Source organism: Apodemus sylvaticus, chromosome 1 (assembly GCF_947179515.1).
Source record: "Apodemus sylvaticus chromosome 1, mApoSyl1.1, whole genome shotgun sequence".
Lineage (NCBI taxonomy): Eukaryota > Metazoa > Chordata > Mammalia > Rodentia > Muridae > Apodemus > Apodemus sylvaticus.
Genome location: NC_067472.1, coordinates 63,317,495 through 63,343,153, shown reverse-complemented (window position 1 = coordinate 63,343,153; position 25,659 = coordinate 63,317,495). Strand labels below are relative to the sequence as shown.

At 46.7% G+C, this 25,659-nt stretch overlaps 1 protein-coding gene across 1 annotated transcript; it reads right to left on the bottom strand.

The window, feature by feature from the left end:
* Positions 1-1,224: 1,224 nt before the first annotated feature.
* Tollip (toll interacting protein) lies at positions 1,225-24,502 on the bottom strand. The gene is made up of 6 exons (XM_052195173.1): positions 24,348-24,502; positions 14,159-14,308; positions 13,398-13,580; positions 12,143-12,295; positions 10,966-11,056; positions 1,225-4,206 (listed from the first exon to the last, which is right to left on the bottom strand). The coding sequence occupies exons 1-6, from the start codon at positions 24,378-24,380 to the stop codon at positions 3,992-3,994; spliced, it is 825 nt and encodes a 274-aa protein (XP_052051133.1). The 5' UTR covers positions 24,381-24,502; the 3' UTR covers positions 1,225-3,991.
* Positions 24,503-25,659: the final 1,157 nt, after the last annotated feature.

The following is a 25,659-nucleotide window of genomic DNA, read 5'->3' as shown; positions in this document are numbered from 1 at the left end:
GGTTACTTCTCAAGTCTCAGTATTCAACTCAGTTCTTGCCACGGTTGTATGCTTTCAGTAGACTGTTGATTTTTGCTTGCAATGTTTTTTTCTTTTATCCTGTTTTTAAAACAGGATAAAACGGCACACATGCTTCAGCGGGGATTCTGGGACATTACTGCTTCTGCTGGTCCTTGGCTGACAGCTTGCTTCTAGGTGTTTGCTAGCCTTGAACTTTCCACTGCATTTACATGTGGTTGCCATGGTAGAGTCCTGGCCTGTGCTGCCACTGGGGGACACGGCAGGTTTCATGGCCCTTCTGCAGCAGGAGGGGTCTGTTACTACCAAGAGCCAGGTGGGATCTCTGGTCTGAGCTGACACCTTGGGACATGCTGATGTCTGAGAATTGTGCAGAACTGGCCATACCCTTGCCTGGACATCACAGAGAGCCTGGGGGTTTGAGAGCAGGAGAGTTCACACACTCTCACCCTCAGCTAGCTGTAGTTCTTGAACAGACCCTGCACCTCACCCAGAAAGCAAAGCAGAGCTGACTCTGGTGGTCAGAGTTTTAGGTGACTCAGCCCCGGGGGCATGAGTACGGGAGTTACAGCAGAGTGGCTCCTGCCATTTTTTTCCCGTGTGGTTGTATGGATCAGGGAAAGATAGCTTCCTCTTCACTCGCCCCTAGCTCCCTGCAGCAGGCTGGAGACCTGGCCTGGGGTCATGAGAGCAGGCCCTGCACCTCACCCAGGCAGCACCCTTGGCCCTGAAGGTGCAGGCATGGATGAGCCAGCCAAGAGCATGAGGGCTGAAGAGCTGGCTCTGTCCCCAGTTCAGATACCTGCTCAGGCCCAGACCCAGGGCTTTGAGCTGGCCCACCCCAACTCTACCCATGGATGAACTGCTGGAGTGCTTGAAGGGGCCGATCCTACAGATCCAAAGCTGCAGGATCTCCATGACACGGGGCACCAACAGGACATCCCAGAGGAGTCCCAGTGAGGATAGTACAGATAGTGTAGCAGAAGCCAGGGGCCTCATGCCAGACCAATGACTCACTGCAATGAACATTTACAAGTGTAGACAAAAGGATATACTGTGGGATACAGTGTGTCACACTATTGCTTCCATAACGAGTTATATTCCCCCTCTGTTGGAGGGGGAGATGAGTGACATTGGGGTGCACGATGTGAAATTCACAAAAAACTAATAAAAAGTTTTAAAAAAAATACTCAAGAACAAAAATGGTAAACATTTCCTCAGAGGACTTTATTTTTCTATTATATATAGACCACTTATTAAATTAGAAGGCTGAAAAGTAAAAATATATCATATAATCAAAGAAAAATATGGACACGGACCCCCATCCCCAAGATAACCACAGACAGTTCTGAGAACCATTCCCACCAAGCTCCAGACAGTCACCAGATGACACCAGCGTCTGTGGAGAGGCCTGGGAGGCGAGGGCAGAGCCCAGTGGCACAGCACTTGTCATCAGGCCGACATCACTCACACAGTGAGATGAAAGCCCTGGGCCATTTCAGACCACAAGCGTGCAGCAGGTTACGTCAGCCAACCAACATGCCCAGAGAAGAAACCAGCTCTGGCCATCCCTAGACACATGCCTACCCTAGAGCTGGCCTGAGGGAAGGGGCTCCAGTGAACACCTTGTGAAAGTTTCTACCAACATCAATCTTCAGACTTGGTAAGAGCAGCAATGACACCCAGTGAGAGCCTGGTCCCTGTGCAGAAGCTTGTCTGCCTCTGCTGTGGCCTCTGCTGTGGCCTCTGCTGTGGCCTTGGCCTCTGTCTGCCTTCCAGGGATGACTTTTCATCTCAAGAAGGTTCAGGATGGGATGGAAGGCCAAGCAAGCCATGCTCTGGTGCCCTGGTACCTACACAGGCACTGATAAGCACTGCCTCTTTTGTTGCATTAGCTGGGCGCTGACATGAAATTCCAAGACAAAATAGCAAAACCTAGGAGAGTGGAGTATCAATCACTCAGGCCTTATAAAATGTGATCTTTCTTCAATCTATTAAAAAAATAAAATGTTCATGACAAAGAGAAGAGTCTGTGTTCAGCTCAAGTCTTAAATCTGTCTTAAAACCATCACTCTTCATTCGAGCAAGCTCAAGTTAGTGAACGCTACCTCTGAGTGCTGTGGGGGCTGCTCAGGGGCTGGCAGCAAATCCTGATGCTTCTACAGAACCTCACATGAACCAAGTGGCCCTGAGCTCAGCTGGGACCTCCTTAAGGCAGGAGCTGATGCACACAGCCACACCTGACACCTAGAGACGGGCTGAGGTCCTGCTCCGCAGTCTGAGTCTGCTGGTAACACTGAGTGGACCGCCTAAGGAGGTCCTGCCCACTTGACTCGTCCACCCCATATACCAAGCACAGGGCACACAACAGTCTAGAACGGAGACTTCCAGTGCCTGGTGTGTTAGAGTGAGTGGTTGGATCTACTTAACAAACGCTGGTCTTTCTTCTCCATTTTGCAGTTAAAAGGTTTAAAGACCTACAACTAACGAAAAGTGCTTGTTCCCACCATCCCATGCTCACCATCCACATACTGCCTTTAGGCTTACAAAAATAAATACTTATGAACAATACAGTTGACAAAAGGCATCCCCCCCCCCCCCGCCCCCTCGGATAACAGAAAGTAGGCTATTTCACTGTGTTTTTAGGAGGCAAAGACCAAGACTGAAGCACTAATTTTCTTATTTGAAGTCCTTCACAATAGTCCAAACTTCTAGGAGTCACCTTCATGCCCATATTGATGGATCACATATTCAAACTGGGTGTACAAATTCTCAGAAAAACAAAAACCAACTGCAATGTAAGGCAAAACTGTTACACCATAAACATGTGACAATGCTTGATAGCTTCTTAACATAATGTATTGATTCTGAGAAAATTTTCAAGGTCTCAATCTTAGGACAAGGTGTCACTCATTTTCTCCCTAAACAGATCTATAGCCAGGTCATGGGCTCAAAGGTTTGCAACTCAAAATACAACACACAATCTCCACTGATCAGGTACAGGCACCCATAGCTTCATGAAGGTTTAATTTAAGCATGGATTTTTATCACTCAAGCCAAGCTACAGTATGGGTTCACAGAGTATAGTGCAGGTCAGTAGTGTCACGATGCTTGAATTTTAGTAGTAAGCACACCCACCCATCTCCTTCACTTGACTCTGGACTCTGTGATTAAGGTCTATCAACAAGAACAGCCCCTAGAGTAGGACCCACAATGCTGGTACTAAACAAAAGGAGGTGGAAAGCAGCTTCCAGCAGTGAGGACCAAGGTGGGGCCTTGCCAACCAAGCACCAGGTCTGGACACTTTCTGTTTCAAGTTGGATTTCTGTGGCTGAAACCTAGCCAGACAGTGGCAGGTAAGCTAGACAGGAGGTTAGAGACCTGCTGCATATGGCTGAGAAGCATATCTCACTGACCCAGACTAGGTGAGGGGCCCAGGTTCACATACAACATCAGAGGAGGGAAGGAGCTTTTAGCTTGAAAGTTCTAAAAATAACCTGCAAGTAAGTGCACATGAACTTAGTGCACCCACCCTCAACAATCATCCCAGCTGGGCTGAGTAACTCCATGCCATCCATCACTCAGAAGGATGCTGTACAATTTCTAGTATCCTGGCAGAGGCAGTTGCTTTCTGTAAGAATGCTTTCCAGAATAGGGTGAGGACAGGAGATGCAGATCCCCAAAAGGACCACTGGTCTGTGCAAGAACAGGGCCATGCCACCATCACCCAGCTAGAGACTAGGAGAGAACTGTCCCCTAACTCTGTGCCCCAGCAACAATGAAGAGGACTGCCTGCCTAGAACCAAAAATCCACATGCATCCCCAAAATATGTGGGAAGGGGCGGCGCAGATGTCCAAGGAAAGGGTATGTGGATGGTCTTTCATTGGAATCTTGTGGGGATGGTGACCCTGGGGAGCCCTGGGTGAACAAGTCCAGGGGTCAGTGCTGTGAAGCCAAGGGCCACAGGTGGGTTTAAGACTCTTCACCCATTTGCAGCAAGGAATTGATGGCAGCATCTTTGTTCCCTCTCTGGGCTTCAAGCACAGAACGGATAACTTCCCTGTCCATGTTGGGAAACATGTCCTGGATAGCCTTGAGGTCCTCTTCATTACAGCGGGGCTGAGGAGCCACAGCTGGTGGGGGCATGGCCATAGGCACCATGCCAGGGCTGCAGACGGCAGGCATCCCTGAAAACAAAAGTTGAAGTTTGGTTTTAAAAAGTGGGGTCAGCCAGGCATGGCATTACATGACTTTAACCCCAATACTTGAAAGGCAACAGGAGAATCTCTAAGTTCAAGGCCAACCTAGTCTACAGAGTGAGTTCCAGGACAAAAACACTGGGGTCATAAAGCTGCAGTGTCAAAGGAAGAAATGATACATCTCACTGGCCTCAAGAGGAAAGGCTACCATAAGTCTGACTTGAAAACAGATCCCACAGGGATGCCTGGGGCAGATGGGATAGGCCACCCTCCTCACTACTGAGGCCCCCCTCTCCTGATGTATTTTCTTTCTGAACAAAAATTCAAGTTGAATTTATCTAATCAAAAATTACAAGGAGCAAGATGAAAATATGGTAACCACATGTGCTACTTCAAGAACTTAGGAGACTCATCACAGACATGGGTCTTTCTGAGAACTGGAACAACAAAGTAGTATGCTTGTTTCACCCAATACTCCAAAGTCTGCTTGTGTCAACATTCTAGAATTCACTTTCACAGCTGACAGACATTACAGTGGCCATGCATATGGTAAGGTAAAGCTACATAAAGCACTCTCTGAAAACTTCAAGAGAAGCTGCAGACTAGCCTTTCACAATGAAGACAATACGCATCAGAAAGTGCATCACTTCTCAGAAGCCTGAGGTACCAGGGCCCTCAGTGGGCACGGGAGCCAATCCTTTTGTCATGAGAGCAACAAAAGGCTGCTGGCAAAGGGCTCAGCACGTGCTACCTGGCTCCCTGCACCCTGTGCTAGATGAAGGGGTACAAACTGAGAAACAGAGGCAGGTTTCCCAAGTACCCTCTGGGCCAGGCCTTCACCTTCATGCCTCTGTTCTGACTTACCTGGACAGGTTGTCATCAGACACCTTACAAGTTGTCACCACATAGTACTATACCTGACATTTGCTGCTTTGTGGGTTCTTTCTTTCTTTCTTTCTTTCTTTCTTTCTTTCTTTCTTTCTTTCTTTCTTTCTTTCTTTCTTTCTTTCGTCTCATTTTTTTTATATCATCTTCATTTACATTGCCATCGTAAAACCTTACCCAATTTCCCCCTCCCCAAAGACCCCAAACCCCTCCTTCCTCCCCCTGCCTCCACTTATATGCCCCTCCACTCAACACACTCCCACCTCCCCTCCCCCCCATTTCCCTTTGTTGGGGCCTCTGTTGAGCCTTTACCTGACCAAGGACCATTCCTCCCACTGATATCCAACAAGGCCTTCCTCTGCCACATTTTTGGCTGGAACCATGTGTGCCCCTTGGTTGATGGTTCAGTCCCTGGGAGTCTTGGGGCGTCTGGGTGGCCAAAATCATTATTCTTCCCATAGGGCTGTAAGCCCCTTCAGCTCTTCTGGACCACCCTCCAGCTCCTCCATTGGGGACCCCATGCCCAGTCTAATAGTTGGTTGCTAGCATCTGCCTCTGTATTTGTAAGGCTCTGGCAGTGCCCCTCTGGAGACAACCATTGCATGCTCCTTTTGGTATACACTTCTTGTCATCCTTAGTAGTATGGAGGTTTGTTGACTGTTTATAGGATGAATCCCCAGGTAGGGCAGTCTCTGGGTGGCCTTTACTTCAGCCCCTGTTCCATACATTGTCTCCCTTATTGCTCCTGTGAATATTCTGTTCCCTTTCTTAGAGGAACCAAAGCACCCTTACTTAAGTTCTTCTTCTTGAGCTTCCTGTGCTGGGTGAATTGTAACTTGTTTATTTTGAGCTTTTGGGCTAACTTCTGCTTATTAGTGAGTGCATACCATGTGAGATCTTTTTTGATTGGGTTGCCTCACTCAGGATGATACTTTCTAGTTCCATCCATTTGCCTAAGAATTTCATAAATTCATTGTTTTTAATAGCTGAATAGTACTCCATTGTGTATATACAACCACAGTTTCTGTATACATTCCTCTGTTGAGGGACATCTGGGTTCTTTCCAGCTTCTGGCTATTTTAAATAAGGCAGCAATGAACATAGTAGAGCATGTGTCCTTATTACATGTAGGAGCATCTTCTGGGTATATGCCTAGGGATTCCACCTTATACCAGTCAGAATGGCTAAGATGAAAAACTCAGGGACAGCAGAGGCTGGAGAGGATGTGGGGAAAAAGGAACACTTCTCCATTGTTGGTGGGATTGCAGGCTGGTAAAACCACTCTGGCAATCAGTTTGGCGATTCCTCAGAAAGTTAGACTACCTGCTGACCCAGCTCTATACCACTCCGGGGGTTCTTCTTTCTTCTACACCCTTTCAAACTCCTAATATTAGACAGGAGAGAAAAACAGGATAGGAAAGAGGGGGAAGGCTTATCATCTGACTACTTCCTGCTGATTAGGGGCCTGAGATCCTTGGGACAAGTTTGATCTTTGCTATCAGCATATCTAACTACTTCTTGTTTCTTCTTAGCACACGACTACTTAACAAACCACCACCAACAACAAACAACAACAATCAAGCAACAACCCGCCTCTTGGGGCCCTAGCATTTATATACCCTTTGAAATGTCTCCAGAGTTCTAAACACTACACAATCTAAGAAACTACTGCTGGCAAAATCATGCCTCTGTTAGAGCATGAGGCCAATCATAGTCAGCTGCTGTCGACAATCTGAAGCAGTCTTATGTCCCACACCTGGTATTAAAATAAAAACATATTCTTATAATATTTCTGTATTTTTTAAAGAACACAAAATGCCAAAATTGTTTCCTGGTCCAGGTGTAAGACAGCAGCCTGTTTCTAAAGGGACTCAAACACAGCTGCTGAGGCAACTCAAGGAAAGGTGCATAACTATATTCAGGTAGCTTCCTCTGAGTCCTGCTCAGACTACTCCAACACTTTTCAGCCTAGTTGGGTGCAGGGAAGTGAGGTCTGGGCACTACTGGAAAACCTGCAGACCAACTGCATGGGATCAGTGTAGGAAAGCTATCTGCAGTTATCTGCTCTCATAAGCCAGCTTGGGAGCAGGCCACTACACACAAGGAAGACTGGCCCTGGTGTATTGTCCATCCTCCAGAGTGGATACAATATTCCCAATCCAAGTCTGACCTGTCACCATGACTGAGTATGAACCAGTTTATCAAAACTTCCTTGAATTTGTGAGAGCAGATGTGGGGTGACCAGCCAACTTTTCGGGTGAAGGACAGATAGGACCCTGCAGCCTTGGGATGCAAACAATGTGTCCGTCCTCTTAGGCTCAAGTGGGTATTGTGAGGAGCCATGCAGATGGAAGTGAACCTGTAGCTCACACTAAAGCACCATGTTTAATAAGGGCAGCTCAATGGCATAACCCTATGTCCCCTCGTCGTAAACTGACACAAACTGATGGAGTAGGACCAGTTCTTTCCGATAGCTGGACAGTTAGCTACAATGCACACATTATAGACAGACACAAATCAATGAAACAAGAGCCTTTTCACCAATAAAATGCCACTCAGAAAACAAAAGCAAAGGAGCTTTCCATTCAAGAAAAACTGGTGATTAGCATAGCAGCACAGACAGCCTGGGTCCAAATGGCCTTGCTACAATAGCCCAGAACCTACACCATCAGCTAAAGGCCTCAGAGGCTACCCCTGCTGGCTAGGGAGATCAGGAGCAGGCTGCATATTACAAACTAATAGATTCACAAAAACACAGGTAACCCTTGATCCTCAACCTTCAGCTCTGCAAAGCATCAGCCACCTACTGTCAATGCATTGCCCCATGGGCATATGAGAAGGAGAGACCAATGGGCTGTGAGAAGAGGCTAACATGTGAGTCTCCTCATTCCTGTCTAACTGTGCTTCAGTTCAGTCCTCTTTCATGCATGGTCTGTGTACACATACCTCACACCCTGAATAGTCAAGGGTATGAGTCTTCCCAAGAGAGCAAACTCTGCAGCATGAAGCTGATACAAAGCAAGACACACCATGTGGCTTGACCTCACTTCTGAGAAGCCAGAGAGTAACAGGAATAAAAGCGCCCTAGATGAACTGCTGCTCCTGCTTCTGGGGACTAAGATAACATGATACATCGACCAGATGGCAACCCCTAATCATCTCTGCACAGGATACCCCAAGTACTCTGCCACTGTAAACATACAGGAATTATAAGAACCAAGGCTGGGCATCTAGTTTCAACAAAGCAACATGCTTATTTATGCCCCCAATGATTAAGATAGATAAAAAACAAAAGACAATTGGAGAACTTTTTAAGACTGATCCTCCATTAGTGAAAGCCTGGGTTTAGAGAGAAGTGGCTAATTCTGGGGTGGAAGAAGGAAATGTACAAGATAGCCAGAGGCTTCCTGTGCCAAAGTCAGGAAGCTCACAGCATGTGAGACATCAAAAAGCACACAGTTCAGCCTAAAGGCCTGGCCAATCTGGGATCACTGAGTGACAAAACAAAACAGTAACAAATTAATAGCTCAGAAAAGAAAACAATCCTCAAGTCCACACTGCTACTTGTCCACTGATAGTTGTATCAGTGGACAGCTCAGTCTGACAAAAAACAGGCAGCAACTGTGACCTTGAATACAATCCTCGAGGAGATACAAAGGGGTTCTCAAAAGAATGAAAAGGCAAACTGTGTCACTTTACCAAATACTAAGTATGAGCAGCAGAAAGGAAAGAGAGCAGCTTTCTAAGCAGCATCTGAGTTCACCTGGCCAGACAGTGAACAGGGCAGCACAGATAACTGCAGAGCCTGTCTGTCACAAGTTCTGGGAAGACCTAGACCACCAGCCCTGTGGTCTGCAGCACGTCCCCTTGGGACGTGTCCTCACTTCCAAGAAGCATGCTTACATGGGGACAGAGAAGGCATCAGAGGCTGGTCTCCAAAGGAGAAATATCCTTTTATTTCTGTGGCAGCTTTCCTATCAGTAGGAAACTATTTCTAACTTTCAAAATGTACATCAAAAGTGAGGATCAAAGTCTATTTATAAAGGAGCCTTCCCTAAAATACACACTCTAGAGCAGTCTAGAGGCATTACTGAGAATGAAGGACAGGTGCCAAGAAAGAGGGAACTGGTCAACAGCTTCTACCTTTGTTTAGAAGTGGCTCTGTTTGTAACTGGACAGAAGTTTGTCTTTGTTGCTTCCCCACTCCCTCTGCTGCCACCCGAAGATGTGCTCAAGTCCGACCCCCCAACCCCGTGCCTCTAGGACTTTACATGGAAAGAGGGCACCTTTGTTCACATGAGACCAAGAAAGAGCACAAGAGCCCCTGTCCAGTGACCTTACAGGACAGAAACACACTAAGAGGACAACAACCACAAGAGTATGAAGACAGACCAGGGAGATATGGCCAGAAACCAAGCCACACCAAGAGCTGGAAATGGTAGAAGTTTCCTCTCTGGAGCTTCAGAAAGGACTGCAGCCCTTGTTTTGACTTCTGGCCTGAGAAACTGAGGGAACGGACCGCTGCTGCATTGTCCCATCTGTGACCCATTCCCTCTGCTCACCGCACTCCACTTGCTTCTCCCTCTGCAGACCTCCAATTAGGGACAACTCAACGACAAATTCCATATATAGCTTGATGGGACTGTAGTTCAAAAAGGAACCTGGAAGCCACTCTGAGAACACAACCCTCATACCTCAGGATCCAGTCACTGACCTGCACAGGTCAGGATCTTGCGTTGGGGACTCCAGAGAGCACAAACCCTAAAATCCCACTCTCCAGATTTCCAAGGCTCTCGGGGAACAACCACACTGCTTTAAGGTTTCTCTAAGGCCCTGGGTTACTCCCTGCTTGACTGGTTTGCCCTCTAAGGCAGGCTGTACATTCTGGTCTCTGTTGATCTGGTGGCAACCTACTCCATTCCAAAACAAAAGGGGCCTGGAAGCCTGTGAACTTACCCTCCCTTTCCTTTGCAAAGTGCTGCCCTTTGTTCCTGAAGGAAGATTTGTCATAAGTAGAAGGCCCAAGCCTGTTTTCAGGATATGTGTGGGTGGATTTCATTCCCAAGTCCTGCACTATCTTCCCTAGCTCAGTTGGCATAAGGGCTGAGTCTAATAAAGGCTAATGAGTCACTCCACAAGGCAACACTCACCCTGAGCACCAGCAAGCAGGGACCACAGAGGCCAAGTCTCACCCAGGACCTCATACTCCCTCTTGCCCACCCCCCACTATCTCAGCCTTTGAGTTCCTTGGGATAGCAGGACTACCATGGTCTGCTTGGACCCCAGTTCCCTGGACCCTAGCAGAGAACATGGAGCCTGCAGGCATGCCCTGTGCCTACTCTCAGAGCCACAGTCTTTCCTGTTGGCTGAAGCCAAGAAAGCAGCTGTGTGATCTATCTGGCTTGTCCTATTCTGGTAGGAGGGCCAGTTGGACACCAGGCACTGTGAAAGCCACGGGAAGATTAGAAAATTAAAAAAATATATAAAAGCCACATCTGGACTTTATGAACAAAGCAGTTATTAATTTAATTTTTTTTTTTAAGATGTAGGTATGCCTTGTCTAGCAGGAACCAGGATGTCTTATTCCAGTAACTCACACATGAAAATATTCCTAGACAATGTTTCTACACCTCCAAAAATTTCAAGTCACCTTACTTGTGGCAATAATTAGGGCAAACACTATTTCCTATGTATGCATGAATAATTCAAATATGACACTGGAATAAGTTTTATTAGGATCTTCATTTAAAGTAGCCATGCTTACACTATTCTATACTATTCAACCTTCCCAAGAATGCTGGGCCCTTCCCTTCTCCTGTCCTAGTTTGTCCCAGGATTGCCTACCAAAGAAGCAGTACATACCTGCAATGGGCACATAGCCAACGCCCTGCTGGTACACAGTTGGCATCAGGACCACAGGCTGCGGAGGCATCATCATGGCAGCTGGGAGGGACTGAAACACAACAAAGAAAAACATGGGTGTCAAGGAAGACCATACCATATGTCAATCTTGTTACTTCTGCTATCACAGGAATAGTCCTAGCCACAGCCCAGACATTAACACCAAGACGTGGAGTCCTCAGGAAGAATGTGATCCTGGCCACTGGTTTCATCTGTACCAACACTCCTGCAGACCACCGCCCTTCAGCTGGAAGACCTGGGCTGCAGACTCAGAACTACAGCTCCGTTAGGAAAGTGCGTGGTGCACAAGCATAAGGACCTGAGTTCACTCCCCAGCACCCACATATAAAGCCATGCTTGATAGCTCTTATCTATAATCCTAGGGCTAGGGAGGCAGAGACAAGACAATCCCTCAAGTTCATTACCAGCCAATCTAGAGAAAAAAATGAGTTTCCGTTTCAGTAAGAACAAAAGTCAGGGTGAAGATTAAAGAAAACAAATGATGTCAACCACTGGCCTCACATGAGCTGCAACTGCCACTGCTTCTCACACAGAAAGCTCCCTTCAGGGTCTGTTCTGGAGAGGGCATAAGTATGAGTAGCTTCTCTCAGAAATACTGAACTGTTTTCTTTGTTTGTTTGTTTGTAATTTAACGTGTCTTAGTGTTTTGAGTGCATGTATATATGTACCTGATACCAGTAAAGGTATTGAATGCCCTGCAACTGGAGTTACAGTTGGTTGTGAGCCACCATGTAGGTGCTGGGAATCAAACCTGGAAATTTCCACAAGAGCAGCAGTGCTCTAACCTGTTAAGCCATCTCTCCTGTACCAACTCAAATAATCTTGAACTGTAGATGAGCTAGTACAAAATGGACCTATGCTACATAAAGCACATGTTAAAGACAGGTAACACCCAACACCAGAAGGAGAGGCATGCAGGATGGCCACGCTGAGGAGGCCCGCACATAGGAGGTTTTATACTCTCGTTCTCAAAGGCTCAAGAACAACTAATAGGAAAGGCCTAGATAATACAAAGGAGACAGTGGGAGCACAGATCCCCAGCCCTGTCTCCCATGACTTCCCCAGGTTCTGGGAGCCATAACCTATTAGAGGATGGCCTCTCCGGACAGTGACTCACCGTGTAGGACATGACCAGGTTAATCATGCCCTCCTTGTCATCGCCCTGCCTCCCACTCAGACTGTACCACTCATCTTCCACTTGGCCCTGCTTCAGGGACTCGGGGATGGTGATGTGGGTCCAAGCTATGCGGTCGTCCATGGAGAAGGCTCGCTGAGGAAGACAAGAGTAAAATGACCTCATCATGGCACATAACAACCCATGTTAGAGACGATGGCTGTGACTCTACCTAGACTGCCGCCTACATCTATCTTCTAGGCAGGGCAGGGTTCCTCCTCTCTGCTCTGGCTTCCTTCAAGGAGCTTCCCATTAAACTACAATCCCAGACCTTCACAGCTCACCTGGACCTGGCCACTACCACTTCTGCATCTTCTGAGGAACCACCATAAGGCAAAGCCAAAGGACAGTAAAGAATCTCCGGGCTGTCATCCATCTCAGGGATAGGTGCCTCTCCAGTCCTTGGGTCCCTACTCCTAATCCACTAGATAACAGCTGCAAGTCTCAAGCCCAGTAGGTACCGATGAGGACAAGAGCTCCAAGCCAGCATCCACAGCCCAGACCTCCTTCTCAAATCCTTACTATTTGCAGACACAGAAGAAGGAGAAAGGGACAAAACCAACCAACTAAACAAACAAACAAGAAGAAAGCAGAGCAAGAGGCAGAGGGTCAAGACAAAGGAGAAGCCGTGTCCTGTCGCTGGGCTGCCCATGCCCACTTCTTTGGCTCTCACTGTCCCCATTCTCTTCCCACTGCCCCCTGCTCTGTTTCAAGGAGGCAAGCACATGGTCTCCAGAACTAAGCTACAAGGAGACATCTTGCACCTGAGTTTCCTGACTGCCCTAAAAAGTTGCATGCCTAACTGCTGGTATGGCCATGGGCCACTACTGGCAGAGCCTGGAACTCACACCTGCAAGAACAGTGTTCCTATCACTAGTGGAGCCTGACTCGCTTGAAATCTGACCTACCCATCAACATCTATTTTCATACTCTACTCAGGCTTCCATCACCGGTGATGGTTCCCAACAGTCACTGTCAAAGGAGCTGAGAGAGAAAAAAGCTGTACCTTGTCATTCAGCCACTAAATGCCACATGTCCAGGCAGATCACACCCTGTTACCAGCCACTAAACGCTAGGTACACAGGGCCCAAGCACCAGGAGAGCAGCCTCGTGACTATAATCACAAGGCACACCGCAGCACACCCATGTCTGTCAGATCCCACACTAGGCGGTCCTGTAACACTGAGGCATCTCTCACCTCATCGAAGATCTCAAGGTAGAATGAATCCACGCCCGGGGGCACTGTACACTGAATGACCTTGTTCCAGCGAGGGTTCTTGGCGCCATTGTGTGCTGTGGGAGTTTCATAAACAGCATAGCCCAGACGCAGGCGGCAGTAAGGGTCCATACGAGTCATGCCATAATTCTTTGCCAATTTTGCCTGAAATAATACCAAATTTAGAAAAATGAGGCATCCACCAGCAGAGACAAAGGCCAGTGCTTCTGTATACTACTTTTCTTACAGGTATTCCCAGGGTATGAAAAATCAGCCTTCAAGTTCACCTAACCATGTCAGTAACCTGCTCTTGAACATGCTGCCAGCCAGCCACTCCTTGACTCATGACTCTGGGAACCTGGCCAGACCTGGCATTAAGCAACTACCTGTAAGCAGTAGGACAAGACTTTTCTTCTGACAGAGTGCACTAACTGTGCACATCCTAGGCCTCGGCATGGAGCTGAATGGAGTTTGCAGAGCAGCTGTGCAGGACTGAGTAGCTAGCACTTCAGCTGCTACAAAGAGGTCAGGGAAAGCATCCTCATGGAGGATAATGCCCGGCGTGGACCAATAGTATCTTAGGCAGATCCCTGGGAATCAACAGGTATTACCAGATATTTTCAAGACTAACTAGCATCAAAAAAATTCTACTGTCCACATGGGAAATGGGGTGCAAAGCCCCATGCCTAGTGCCTCCTTGTCTGCTCAATCCCACCAGTCTTCAACAGGAAACTGAGACCTACCTGTACTACAGTGATGCTGAGGCGACCAACGGTGCCAACTGCTCCTCCATACTGCAGCTGCTGGGCTGCCTGGGCATCCAGCTGGATCTGCTGCTGCTGCTGCGTGGGTGTTATACGGAGGAAGTCCTGGGGGAGTTCACCGATGTACACCTTCCAGTGAGGAGGGAAAAAGACTGCAGTCAAAGCAGGTAGCCAAGCAATCTCACAGTCCTATCTGGCTTACCTTGGAGCAGTGTGTCGCTTAGGCCCAGTCCAGCTCCTCTACCCTTACTAAGGTCTGGAGAGTGCTTTGCTTTTTTAAAAAAACCTAAAGGAATCTCATTTGAGCTCCCTTCCCCTGAAGACACACACCTTATATGGCTTATTCAGGACGTACTCAAGGCAAACCAGAGCCCTTGGAAGGTTAAGAATATATCTCAGGAGAGCAAAATACTCATAGGAGAAAATATGGAGACTAAGTGTGGAGCAGAGACTGAAGGAAAGGCCACCCAGAGACTGTCCCACCTGGGGAACCATTCCATATACAGTCACCAAACCTGGACCCTATTGTGGATGCCGGGAAGTGCTTGCTGACGGGAGCCTGATATGGCTGTCTCCTGAGAGGTTCTGCCAGAGCCTGACAAATAAAGAGGCAGATGCTCATAGCCAACCATTGGACTGAGTGTGGGGTCCCGATGAAGGAGTTAGAGAAAGGACTGAAGGAGCTGAGGGGATTTGCAGCCCCATGTGGGGAGCAACAGTGTCAACAGGCCAGACCCCCTGGAGCTCCCAACAACTGGACCACTACCAAAGAATACACATGAAGGGACCCATGGCTTCAGCCGCATATGTGGCAGAGGATGGCTTTGTTGGATATCAGTGGGAGGAGTGGCCCTTGGGCCTAAGGGTGTTCAATGCCCCAGTGTAGGGGAAGACAGAAGTGGGAGGGTGGGTGGGTGAGCACCCTCATAGAGACAGGAGGGGTGTGGGGCAGGGGGAATAGGATAGGGAGGTTTCTGAAGGGGAGATACTGCAAAAGGGAAAACATTTGAAATGTAAATAAAGAAAATATCCAATTCTCGAGGGAGAAGACTTGAAGTGCTCTAAGAAAGCAGAGTTTTTCAAGAAAAAGAGGAGAGAAAAGGAAAGGGGAAAGGTTAACCAAGACTCCTAATGGTAGCCCTGGCTAAGATTCATTCTCAAATTAACCACAGGACCCTACCACAGAGGAAGAGGACAGGAATCCATGCTGAACCAGGGCTTCCTGGGAAGAAAACACCAGTTGGAAATGGCATATCTGTCTGGGGCCCAAGAAAGAAGGGCCAAGAATCCCTCTGTAGCAGTTGAGATGTTAGCTACTTAGGACCAGTGAGAACAGCACTGGTAGCAAACATCCACAGCTTCAACCAGGATAACATAACAGAAGCCAGGACTGCTCCTTGCCCAACGGGTGCCATCTGAGTTACAGAGAGGAAATACTCACAATTAAGGAACAGTTGATGAAGCTCTGAAGGCTGAAAGCCCACTGAAGGACCTGAGCAGCAATCAGGTGCCTAAAGTGGTCCAACCATGCATGCTTCCCCAGTAGCACCAATGTCATATGTGAGCTGTGACAGAATGAATTTACTGAGAGCTTCTGGGAACACTTGGTATCCGGGTTCTGTGACGCCCTGACTCTCTCAACTGCACACCTCTACCTGTTCACCTGGCTGTGGGCTCCCACTGATATGCATTATGTACACTTGCACTTTCTGCAGGGTATTCAGCTCCTAGCACCTGGAAATATCTGTCTCCAAGGGGTTTGGGTCTTCTTTTCAAAGGTCCTTGAAAAAGGTAGACATGGTGGCTCACTTTCACATCCAGCACTTGAGAGACTGAGGCAGGGGAGTACAGTGAGTTCAAAGCCAATCTGCGTAACATAGTGAGTTCAGGACCAGCTTGAGTTATACAGCAAGACCCTGTCTCAGAAAATAAATCAAATAAATTAGCAGAGGAAAGAAGCAAGCAAAAGTCACCAGATGCCCGAGTCTAGTCCCTTACCCTCTCCCCATTTCTGTGTTTACAGAAAATACAGACTAGTCAGATGTTCAGAACCAACCCAGGATACAGCCCAGAGTCCTCTGTGGGCCACCCTTGAGCAGTTAACCTGATGATGTCCCCACTACTCTCCTCTAACTTGACAAAAGCATGTCACACTTGTTTGTGAGTGGTGACAACTCAGCAGCATGCCCCTCTGCACCTCTGGGGTTACTCAGTCCAGAACCAGGAGGGAAGTCAACCCTCACAGGCAGAAGCTTTCTGCAAAGTAGCTGTGGCCAGTGAGACCCATAGTTACCAAGAAAGGCAGTTTCCAATGCCTGAAGCCTCTCTTGGACAGACAGCCTTTCCCAAGGCACAGCACAAATGCTTCTGGGGAGTCCAGAAGAGATGAGAAAGGGATATGGCTCAAGAAGACAGGAGCCAGTATCTACGGTATAGAGGAAACCCCAAGTCCCTCCCAGAGGGGCTCCTAGCCCATACCTGTGCTAGTCTATAGTGAATTTAGAGGGTGTACCCCCAAGATGTATACCCAGTTTTATCTACACATCATAAATGGATTATTAGGCAAAAACAGATTTTCTTCAGTCAGGTTCTTGGAGTTAACTTAAATAGGCTAAGTTCTCATTTGTCATAGGAACAACTATCAATTGTATGCCACATATTACAGCTTTAGGGCTGCAGCAGGACACACTTGTATCTCTGAAGGATACACACAGGAAGGCAAACAGGCCAGTAGATATCACAGTGACAGGTCAGTGAAACAGTCATGGGACTGCTTCAGGCATGAAGGTCAGGAAAGGCCTGGTAGGACAAGGAAGGGCTGTTTTTTACTTTAATCATTCTCTTCTTGGGACTAGAAACTTCAGACACTGAGATTTCATATTATACTCTTCCAGGCTTTCATTAAAGAGAAAGAGACTGTTAGGGAGGGTAAGATTAAGATTAAAGAGGACAGAGGTAGAGCTCTGTGGTAGACCATTTGCCCAGCATGCACAATGCACTAGGATCAATCCCTAGTACTTTTGCCCTTCAAAGATCAAATTCAAATGTGCTATTTTTCAATAAGGATTTAACCATAAAATTATAAAGAGAAAAGGAAAGTTTTAACAATGTGAATTTAACAATGTTACTGAAGTGTAGAAAAGCAACCTTCTGGTAGAGAAAGCTAACCCATTCTGCCTTAGCTAGGAGACCCTTCACTCAAGTCAGGGATGTGCTACAACACCCTCAACAATGTACCTTCTCAAAAAAAACAAGGAAGCCTGAGATATGGTCAAAGGCAGGGCAAGGTACTGGGAGGAGCCCATAGCAGTGAAGGGAACAAGCTGAATCTAGAGCATGGACTGAAGCCAGTTTCATGGCAGTGACAATGGTATGTGAAAATGACATCAGGGAAAATGATATGAGGAGAACTTTTTTCTATAGCTTTTCTCAAGTCACAAGTTTACTAGAAAAAGTTTCACCTTAACCTAAAGAGGGAGCAGGGAGGACAGGAAAGACTTCAGCCTGAACCAGATAAACAAGGTGCTTATACAACCAATACTCTATCCTGGGAGGGAAAAGACAAGCCTCCTGGTGCTGCAGGTCCCTGATGATTTGTCTAAATAAGGGCATCTCTTGCTATACCTAACGGAGTCACTGCTGTTAACATAGTGAGGAATACTTCAAAGCAAGAAATGAATTCAGGCATTGGTGCAAATTCTATAAAGTCACTGATGGAACTAGAAAATACCATCAATAAATAGCTATTTTTAGTAAAGTTTTAAAATACAGGGCTAATCCTAAAATGTATTTTTGTCAAATACTGGTGGAGGAAAATTTTGCCATATATTGGCCACATGAAATATAAACTTTTATCATGGCTTAAAAACTCAGAAAAAACAACCACTCTGGAAATCAGTATGGCAGTTCCTCAGAAAACTGGGCATGACACTTCCAGAGGACCCTGCTATACCACTCCTGGGCATATACCCAGAGGATTCCCCAGCATGCAATAAGGACACATGCTCCACTATGTTCATAGCAGCCCTATTTGTAGTAGCCAGAAGCTGGAAAGAACCCAGGTGTCCCTCAACGGAGGAATGGATACAAAAATGTGGTATATTTACACAATGGAGTACTGTTCAGCCATTAGAAACAAGAATTCATGAAATACTTAAGACAAATGGATGGAGCTGGAGAACATCATACTAAGTGAGGTAACCCAGTCTCAAAAGATCAATCATGGTATGCACTCACTAATAAGTGGATATTAGCCTGGAAAACTGGAATACCCAAAACATAATCCACATATTAAATGATGTCCAAGAACGGAGGAGTGGCCCCTGGTTCTGGAAAGACTCAGTGCAGCAGTATAGGGGAATACCAGAACAGGGAAGTGGGAAGGGGTGGATGGGGGAATAGGGGGAGGGAAGAGGGCTTATGGGACTTTTGGGGAGTACGGAGCCAGAAAAGGGGAAATCATCTGAAATGTAAATTAAAAAAATATATCGAATAAATAAAATAAATAAATAAATAGAACTTGTTGATCTAAAAAAAAGACTCAGAAAAATTAAATGACTCTGTTAACAGACTCAGAATGGATTTTTTTTTTACAGTTTATCTAAGAGTACAAGATAAATACATAGTTTAATACTAACAAATGACTTCAAACATGTGGGTTAAGACCCAACAATTTCAATTCCATGCACCAGTCCCATGGAAAAACTGCAAGGATATAAGCATAAATATGCTCATTCCTTATGGCCTGGGACAAAGGAAGAGCCACCAAGCAATGTTTGACTTCCGCCAGAATCATCTACGTGGCCCAGACTCACAATGTCAAAAAGAATGGGATATTTCTCTGTCCCTAAAAGAATGAAAGGAATCCCTAGGACTCTGACCAAAAAAAGGGGAACAAGTAGGCAGGGCACTTGGCTCAGTGTAGCTCGAGGGCAACTCAAAGTAGGAATAGGCAGACAAATCTAGTAAATGAGGGCACACCATAATCCCTAATCTTTACAATCTGTAGCACAGACCATGGGGTCTGGACAACCCTAGGAGAGACAGCTAGCCTCTCTGTTGATAGGGCCTACCCAGCAAGGACAACCTGTCTGCTAGCACGTCTGGGACACTGTAGGAAAAGTCAAGAAGGTGCTAGACTAGAGTTCGGCAAAAAAGATGGACAGAAGCAGTTATTTCTACAGGTGAGTATGCATATGAGTGTGTGAACTGCATACATGCATCCATGTATGTGAGGCTGTGGCACTAGCAAGGCTAAAGGGAGCAAGGAAGAATCCTAAAGAAGCAGCAGCCCATAGTTTAGAGTATCTGTGGCAGCTGGACAGAGGTGGATCTATTGCCTAATGCCAAGGCCAGGACAGCCTTCCAGAGCCAGTGATCACAGGGATTCCTATGCAGAGAACTAGCTGCTGCTCTGTCTCCCCACAGTCACCGTAGCCAGTCCCGTCTGCCTTCAATAGGTACCTGGCAACTACATAACCCACCTGTACCCAGCTCTACTGCCTCTCTGGTGTCAAAGCAGAATAGTATCTGAAAAGGATTTGATCACAGAAATATGTTTTCTGAGAAGTGAAAGATAATTCATAAGGACCTAGCATCTTACTAGTTCCTCGTATTTCCATGAGCTGGGCCTGCTGCACTCTCCATCCATAAGTCTGGTGCATCCTCATGAGCCACAACAACAGTTCTATATAGTTCTATATATGGCGATTGGCCCTCAGTCAGGACAGAAACTGCACATAAAGGCTTTCAGTGGTTTACACCAAAACTCTAAAGAATGGAAGACTAGTAAAGGAGTGACAGGAAGACAGCAGGGCAAGCATACAGCGGACTGAGTGCTACTGCCCACTGCCACTCTACAGAGCCCTCAGGAACTTCAGTGAAGAGTTCTAAAAGAAGAACTTGAAAGCACAGCAAAGGGATCCTGATAGACACAAAGAGGATAAGGAAGAAGATTACACATCTCAGATCCAAACAAGCACTGAAAAAATGCTGCTGCTTGAAGGAAAGAAGAACCATCAAATACAGCCAACCATGGCCCCGGGTCACCACCAGCTCCGAGTCACCACCAGCTGCGGGTTCTGCACAGACTGGGGAGACAGATAGAGAGGCAATCAACTTTAAATTTGCAAGACTGTGTGTTAACACTCCTAGCGTAACTCGCAAGAGGAAAGAAATAACCCAAACGTTTATCAAACTGGTAAAGAATTTACTACTGATTACATACATTTAAAAAATGTTATTACTACTAATTTCATACATTAAAAACTCTGTTTAATGAATCAAAGCAAGAATAGAAACAAATGGAAGCCTTAGAGTGTTAAATGTGTATATATTTATGCCATATAAAATAGGTTCCAATAGAAACTTGCACTTATTAGATCTGACTTTTAAGGATACAGCTATAAGTTGCTGTGGGTAGATCCCTCCTAAATATAAATATATATAAATATAAATGCTGAATAAGATGTAAAGTCAAAACATAAACAAAAGAAAGAAAAATCCTGTAAATACTTTCTAAAAGAAAAAGCAGAGTAGTCACAAAATCACATAAAGTAAAAAGACAAGAAGCCAGTAGAGGTCACTATCTGGTCACCACAGCCTGATGTTAGACTTATACTCAGAATCCAGAGCAGACATTCTCAAGGACCCAGAGACATAGGTCTAGTGGCCAGCTGGGGAGCACAACCTCTTACTCAGGTTCTGCCCTGTGAAGATGCATAGACAAGAGGATGCTAACTCACACAGGAGATTTGAAAACTACAGGTATATAGTAACACTAATAAATAAATAAATAAATAAATAAATAAATAAATAAATCTGACATACATCCTAAAGAACTCAACTCCCTTCTCCATTACTAGAAAATGAGAAGCCTACATTTTACCGTACTTTAGAAACTGTACTTTAGGACAACCCAGGCACCTCTGGCTGATAGAAAAAGCTTATCTTTAACAATAGATGCAGTTACCAAGTACAGAACATATGAACAACTTAAAAAATGACTCTTTTGGGGCTGGACAGATGTTTCAGTGGTTAAGTGCAGTGGCTGCTCTTCCAGAGGACCTGGGTTCAATTCTCAACACCTACATGGTTCACAACCATGTAGATGGGTATCTCCAGTTCTGGGGAATTTGACCCCCTCTTCTGATCTCCATGGGCCCCAGGAACACACATGGTTTACATACATGTACACAGACAAAATATTCATACACATAAGGTAATCTAAAAATTTTAAAAAAAAGCACTTTGTTATCACTAATCAAGTCACTGGCTCTGCTAGGAATGGGCACTAAGGACCACCCACAGAATGAGGAGGGGCAAAGCCAGAGACAGCAGCCTCTGGCAAAGCACACTGGTTAACCAGCATCTCAAGCAGGACAAGTCAGCACCTGTGGGGCTCTACGAAACACATCTATAAAGGAGGACCTTCAAAATGCCACCCCTACATCTGGTGCAGCCTCCAGGCAGCAAGACCTCCTGCATGTATCCCCACAAGAAGTAGAATCCTACAAGTCACTCACTATAGGAAAGGAGTGGCTTTATGAACTAGGTAGCAGAAAGGGTTAATTTCAAAATACCAGCATTTTCAAAAGTGATATAGATATAGCATAGGGTGCAGTGCCCTGTGGTTGCTATTTAAAAAAACAAACAAACAAACAAAAAAAGCCCTAAAAACCCTAAAATCTAAAAATGTAAAAGACTACATATCCTGGGGAAGAACTTACTCCTTCACAACAATGTAGGTGTGGGCTGTCTGTTCTCATACCTGCCCACCTAAACCCTTAACCAAGGACAGAGAGGCCTCCTCACCCACATGAGATTGTCCTCTGCCTTTTATAGCCTGCCAAGACACTCTTGTCAGTCCTTTCCCACTCGTCAGAGGTAAAGGTCAGCTACAGAGTCAACTGCCCAAGCCTAAGTCCAGGCTCCTGGGATGGAGACACTAGGCCATGGCCTAACCCCTGCTGGACTACACAAAGAAGGCTGCTTGCAGGACCTAGCACTAACCAAATGCATGCACTTCGTCTGTTTAGAAGCAGCACTCTATTCACTCTGGGTGCGTACAAGCCTGAGTGTGACATGAGTAGCAGAGAAGCACACCGCACTCTGGCAGTTCTACTAGACCCTGACAACTGGCTAACAGCCTTTGCAAATGTTAGTGAATCCAGAGGAAGATGGGTGTATCATTCCCAGAGAAGCAACCAGTGAAAAGTTGAAAACTGAAAAAGGTCTGCACTCTCAGAAAGAGCACTTCTCAGAGGAAGTTCAAGGCTTTCTGTTCTACAGAGACCCTGGCCATGGCCCATGCAGTCCTCCCACATGAAGCCCTTTTCTGTTCACTGGAAAGAACACATATCTGATGGTGACTGTCATTCTCTGGCTTACATAAGTCACCATATATAGCTGTGTCCCTGTGCTTCACACCTGTGGCTCAGTGTCCAGCTGCTCCAAATATTGTGCCCACTAATACTATGATGAAGGCATGCATATCCCAAGTAAAGGTTGAGATACAGGTCACTTATAACAAGTTGTTACAGCCCAAAGTTACAAGTCATCAAGAGTGCTCCCAAAACCACTCAGCTGTCTATGTTGTATTCCTATGACTACCTTATCCCTGGAACACTGGGCAAGTAGAAAGATCAAACATCAGGATTTGACTCCACAGATTCTGCTAGTATGATCACCTGACACTCCCAATTACCCATCACTGTGTAGGTTATTCCAGCTCTGTACAGCACCAGAGTTTCTCTAAGCAACAGAGAAAGATAGCTTCTGGCTCATGACAGACACGGAGCTCACCATCAGATGAATTCAAACTCAGCCCATACCAGAGGAGTTAAGGACACCCTCGGAGCACACAGTAAGAAAGGGTCCACTCTCCTTGGCCATGTGTCCACTTGCCAGGGGATATGGAAAGGGCAAAGCTCTGGCTCCCTTTCCCCTCTGGCAGCCACCATTAATCTTCTATAGTTTTCTGAGACACTGTGAATATGAAGAAGGGTTGCTGAACATGAAAGTAACTCCAACTCTGGAAAGTTCCATCCAAGTATGACAAGGGGTCAAGAGATCTGGCTTCAAGTCCTCCTAAAAAGCATCTAATCAAGCCTGGGGCTTTCTTCAAAGTCAGGAAATCAGTAATCTACCCCAAGGAGTTATCTGTTTTACACACACACACACACACACACACGTCAACACCAGACTGTCAGGGTGAGGAAACCCTGGGAAACCACAGGCTTTGCAGTCACATTCAGTATTAACTTTAGGGGAAAGGACACTATGGTGCTCATCAGAACTGTGTTCTACTACACACAGCCACTGTTGGCTAACAACATCCCACCCACACCAGTCTCAGGGAGCTACTGGGAGGGCATCTATACTAGCGGAGGTGAGACAGGTAGTATAACAGAACCCAAGACAATCCTGAAGAGACAACCCTGGTGGATCTTCCAAGTTCTCTGCTCCCCTCTCCTCATTTATAAATGAAGAAATTGAGGCTTGAAAAGGTAGCCACTAACTGCACTCAAGAGGTAGTACCCTATTTCCTATAGATGTTAGGAAGAGAAGGAAACTGTCACAACTAAGGACTGACTACAAAGTGGGATCTTTCACCATCTCTGAAACCAAAGAGACCAGAATAACTCTCCGTTTGGGAGACCAACGGTGTCCAGCTCCATTCCTCTGAGAGACCACGGGAGCCAAGGCCCCTCTCAGTTTGGGAAATTAATAAGGTCAGGTCCACTCTCCATCTGGGAGACCATGCAGGTGATAGATCTGAGAACGTAGGGGGTTCAGGGCCCTTTCTATCTGAGGAACTACGGGGAATCGGGGTCCTGCTTCATTTGGGGAAATGAGGTAAGGTTTCTTCTGTGTAGAGGAAACCTATTCAGGGCCTCCACCAGAAGGACCTCGGGAGTCAGGACCCTCTCCATAAAGGGGGCCAGGAGCTTCAGGGCCCGTGGGCACCTGGAGAGCCATCAAGTTCTGCCTTCCTCCACCCGAGAGGCCCGAAGGACGAGGGTCGCTACTCCGTATGGGTACCCGAAGGTAGGACCCACGAAGCCCCAAGGCGGCAAAGCAAGCCGCGAGGGGCCCCGCAAAAGATTGCAAAGAGAAGTCCGACCCCAGGCTCCGCCGCCCCAGCCAGGCTCTGGCCCAGAGGACTCACCGGCCCGCGCTGCGTGCTGACGGTGGTCGCCATGGTGCTGCGGCGGCCCTCTGCCTCGCCGACTGCACAGAGACCCGCCGAGAGCGCTCTTCCGCTCTTACCACAACCTGCGTCGCCGACCGTTGTCCCGCGAGGCAATCGGCTCTTCAGTCAGCTGACAGTCGCCCCGCCCCGCCCCACCCCGGCGTTCCCAAAGCACAGCGCTTCGCAATAGCTGACCCCGCCCCTTCCGGCTAATCCGCGCACGCGTGCTCCGTGCTCCAGGGACGCTTGTAGTCTCCTATATACGCCTGCGCAGTGTCTCCCTTTTAGAGCTCAGTAGCCCCTTAAAATGGCTGTCAGGCTGTTTGCGCATGCCTAAATCTGACCACTCCCCTGTGGGCCGGAGCCTGCTCACCCAGCCCCAGACACCTGGAACCGGGATGCACATCTCAACTCGGTCGAGTTGCCACAGCGTCTAGTCACCTAGCTGGAACTAGATGTGATACCACCGCCTGCAGGTGCGTGATCTGTTTGGAGAAAACTGTTTGGCTACTTGAGTTAAAAACAGATGGCAGTAGAACCAACTACCTTCAAGCTCTTGAATTACCTCAAAATTCTGTAGGAGGGAGAACATTTATATTTAAATTTTAAAAAAAGAAAATATGCTGAAAGAGAAACAGGAGTGGGAAGGAAAACTTCCACCAGCCTTGGATTTGCTAAATGAATGGAAGAGATGAAGCTATGTCCCTAGGAAACCCAGGCCACCCACTCTTGCCTTTTCAGAGCACTCTTCAGAAGAATCTTTGGCCAGACAGACTCAGGGAAGTTCCTATAAGGAGTTTACCCTATGGTGGACACCAATCTATAGGCCCCCTTTAACTTGTGCTGCAATAGACTCGGTACTGTCATTACTCCTAGAACATCTGCTCACCACCCCATGCTCTCTTGTGTTCCTTTCATCTTTAAGATCACATCATCCAACTCCAGTGACAGTCTCTACCTTGACATAACGTGGGACTGCATCTGGGCTCTGTTCCTGGACACTGGACTATCCAGTTTTCACTGGTCTCTAGCTCCTGTTGCCCAAACTGTCATTTCTATGCTGATAAAGCTAAGACACGAAAGACTATCTATTGTGGCAGACAGTTTTAAAGAGATCCTTGATCTCTCCTGGTATCCATATAGCCATACAATCCTTTCCTCTTGGTTATAGACAAAACCTGTGACTTGTGTCTAAACATTCAGCAGACAACCTGTTGTATAAAATTATATCTGGATAGCAGATAGGAACCCCTTGTGACTAAGATGAGGTAAAATTGATTGGGCTAGA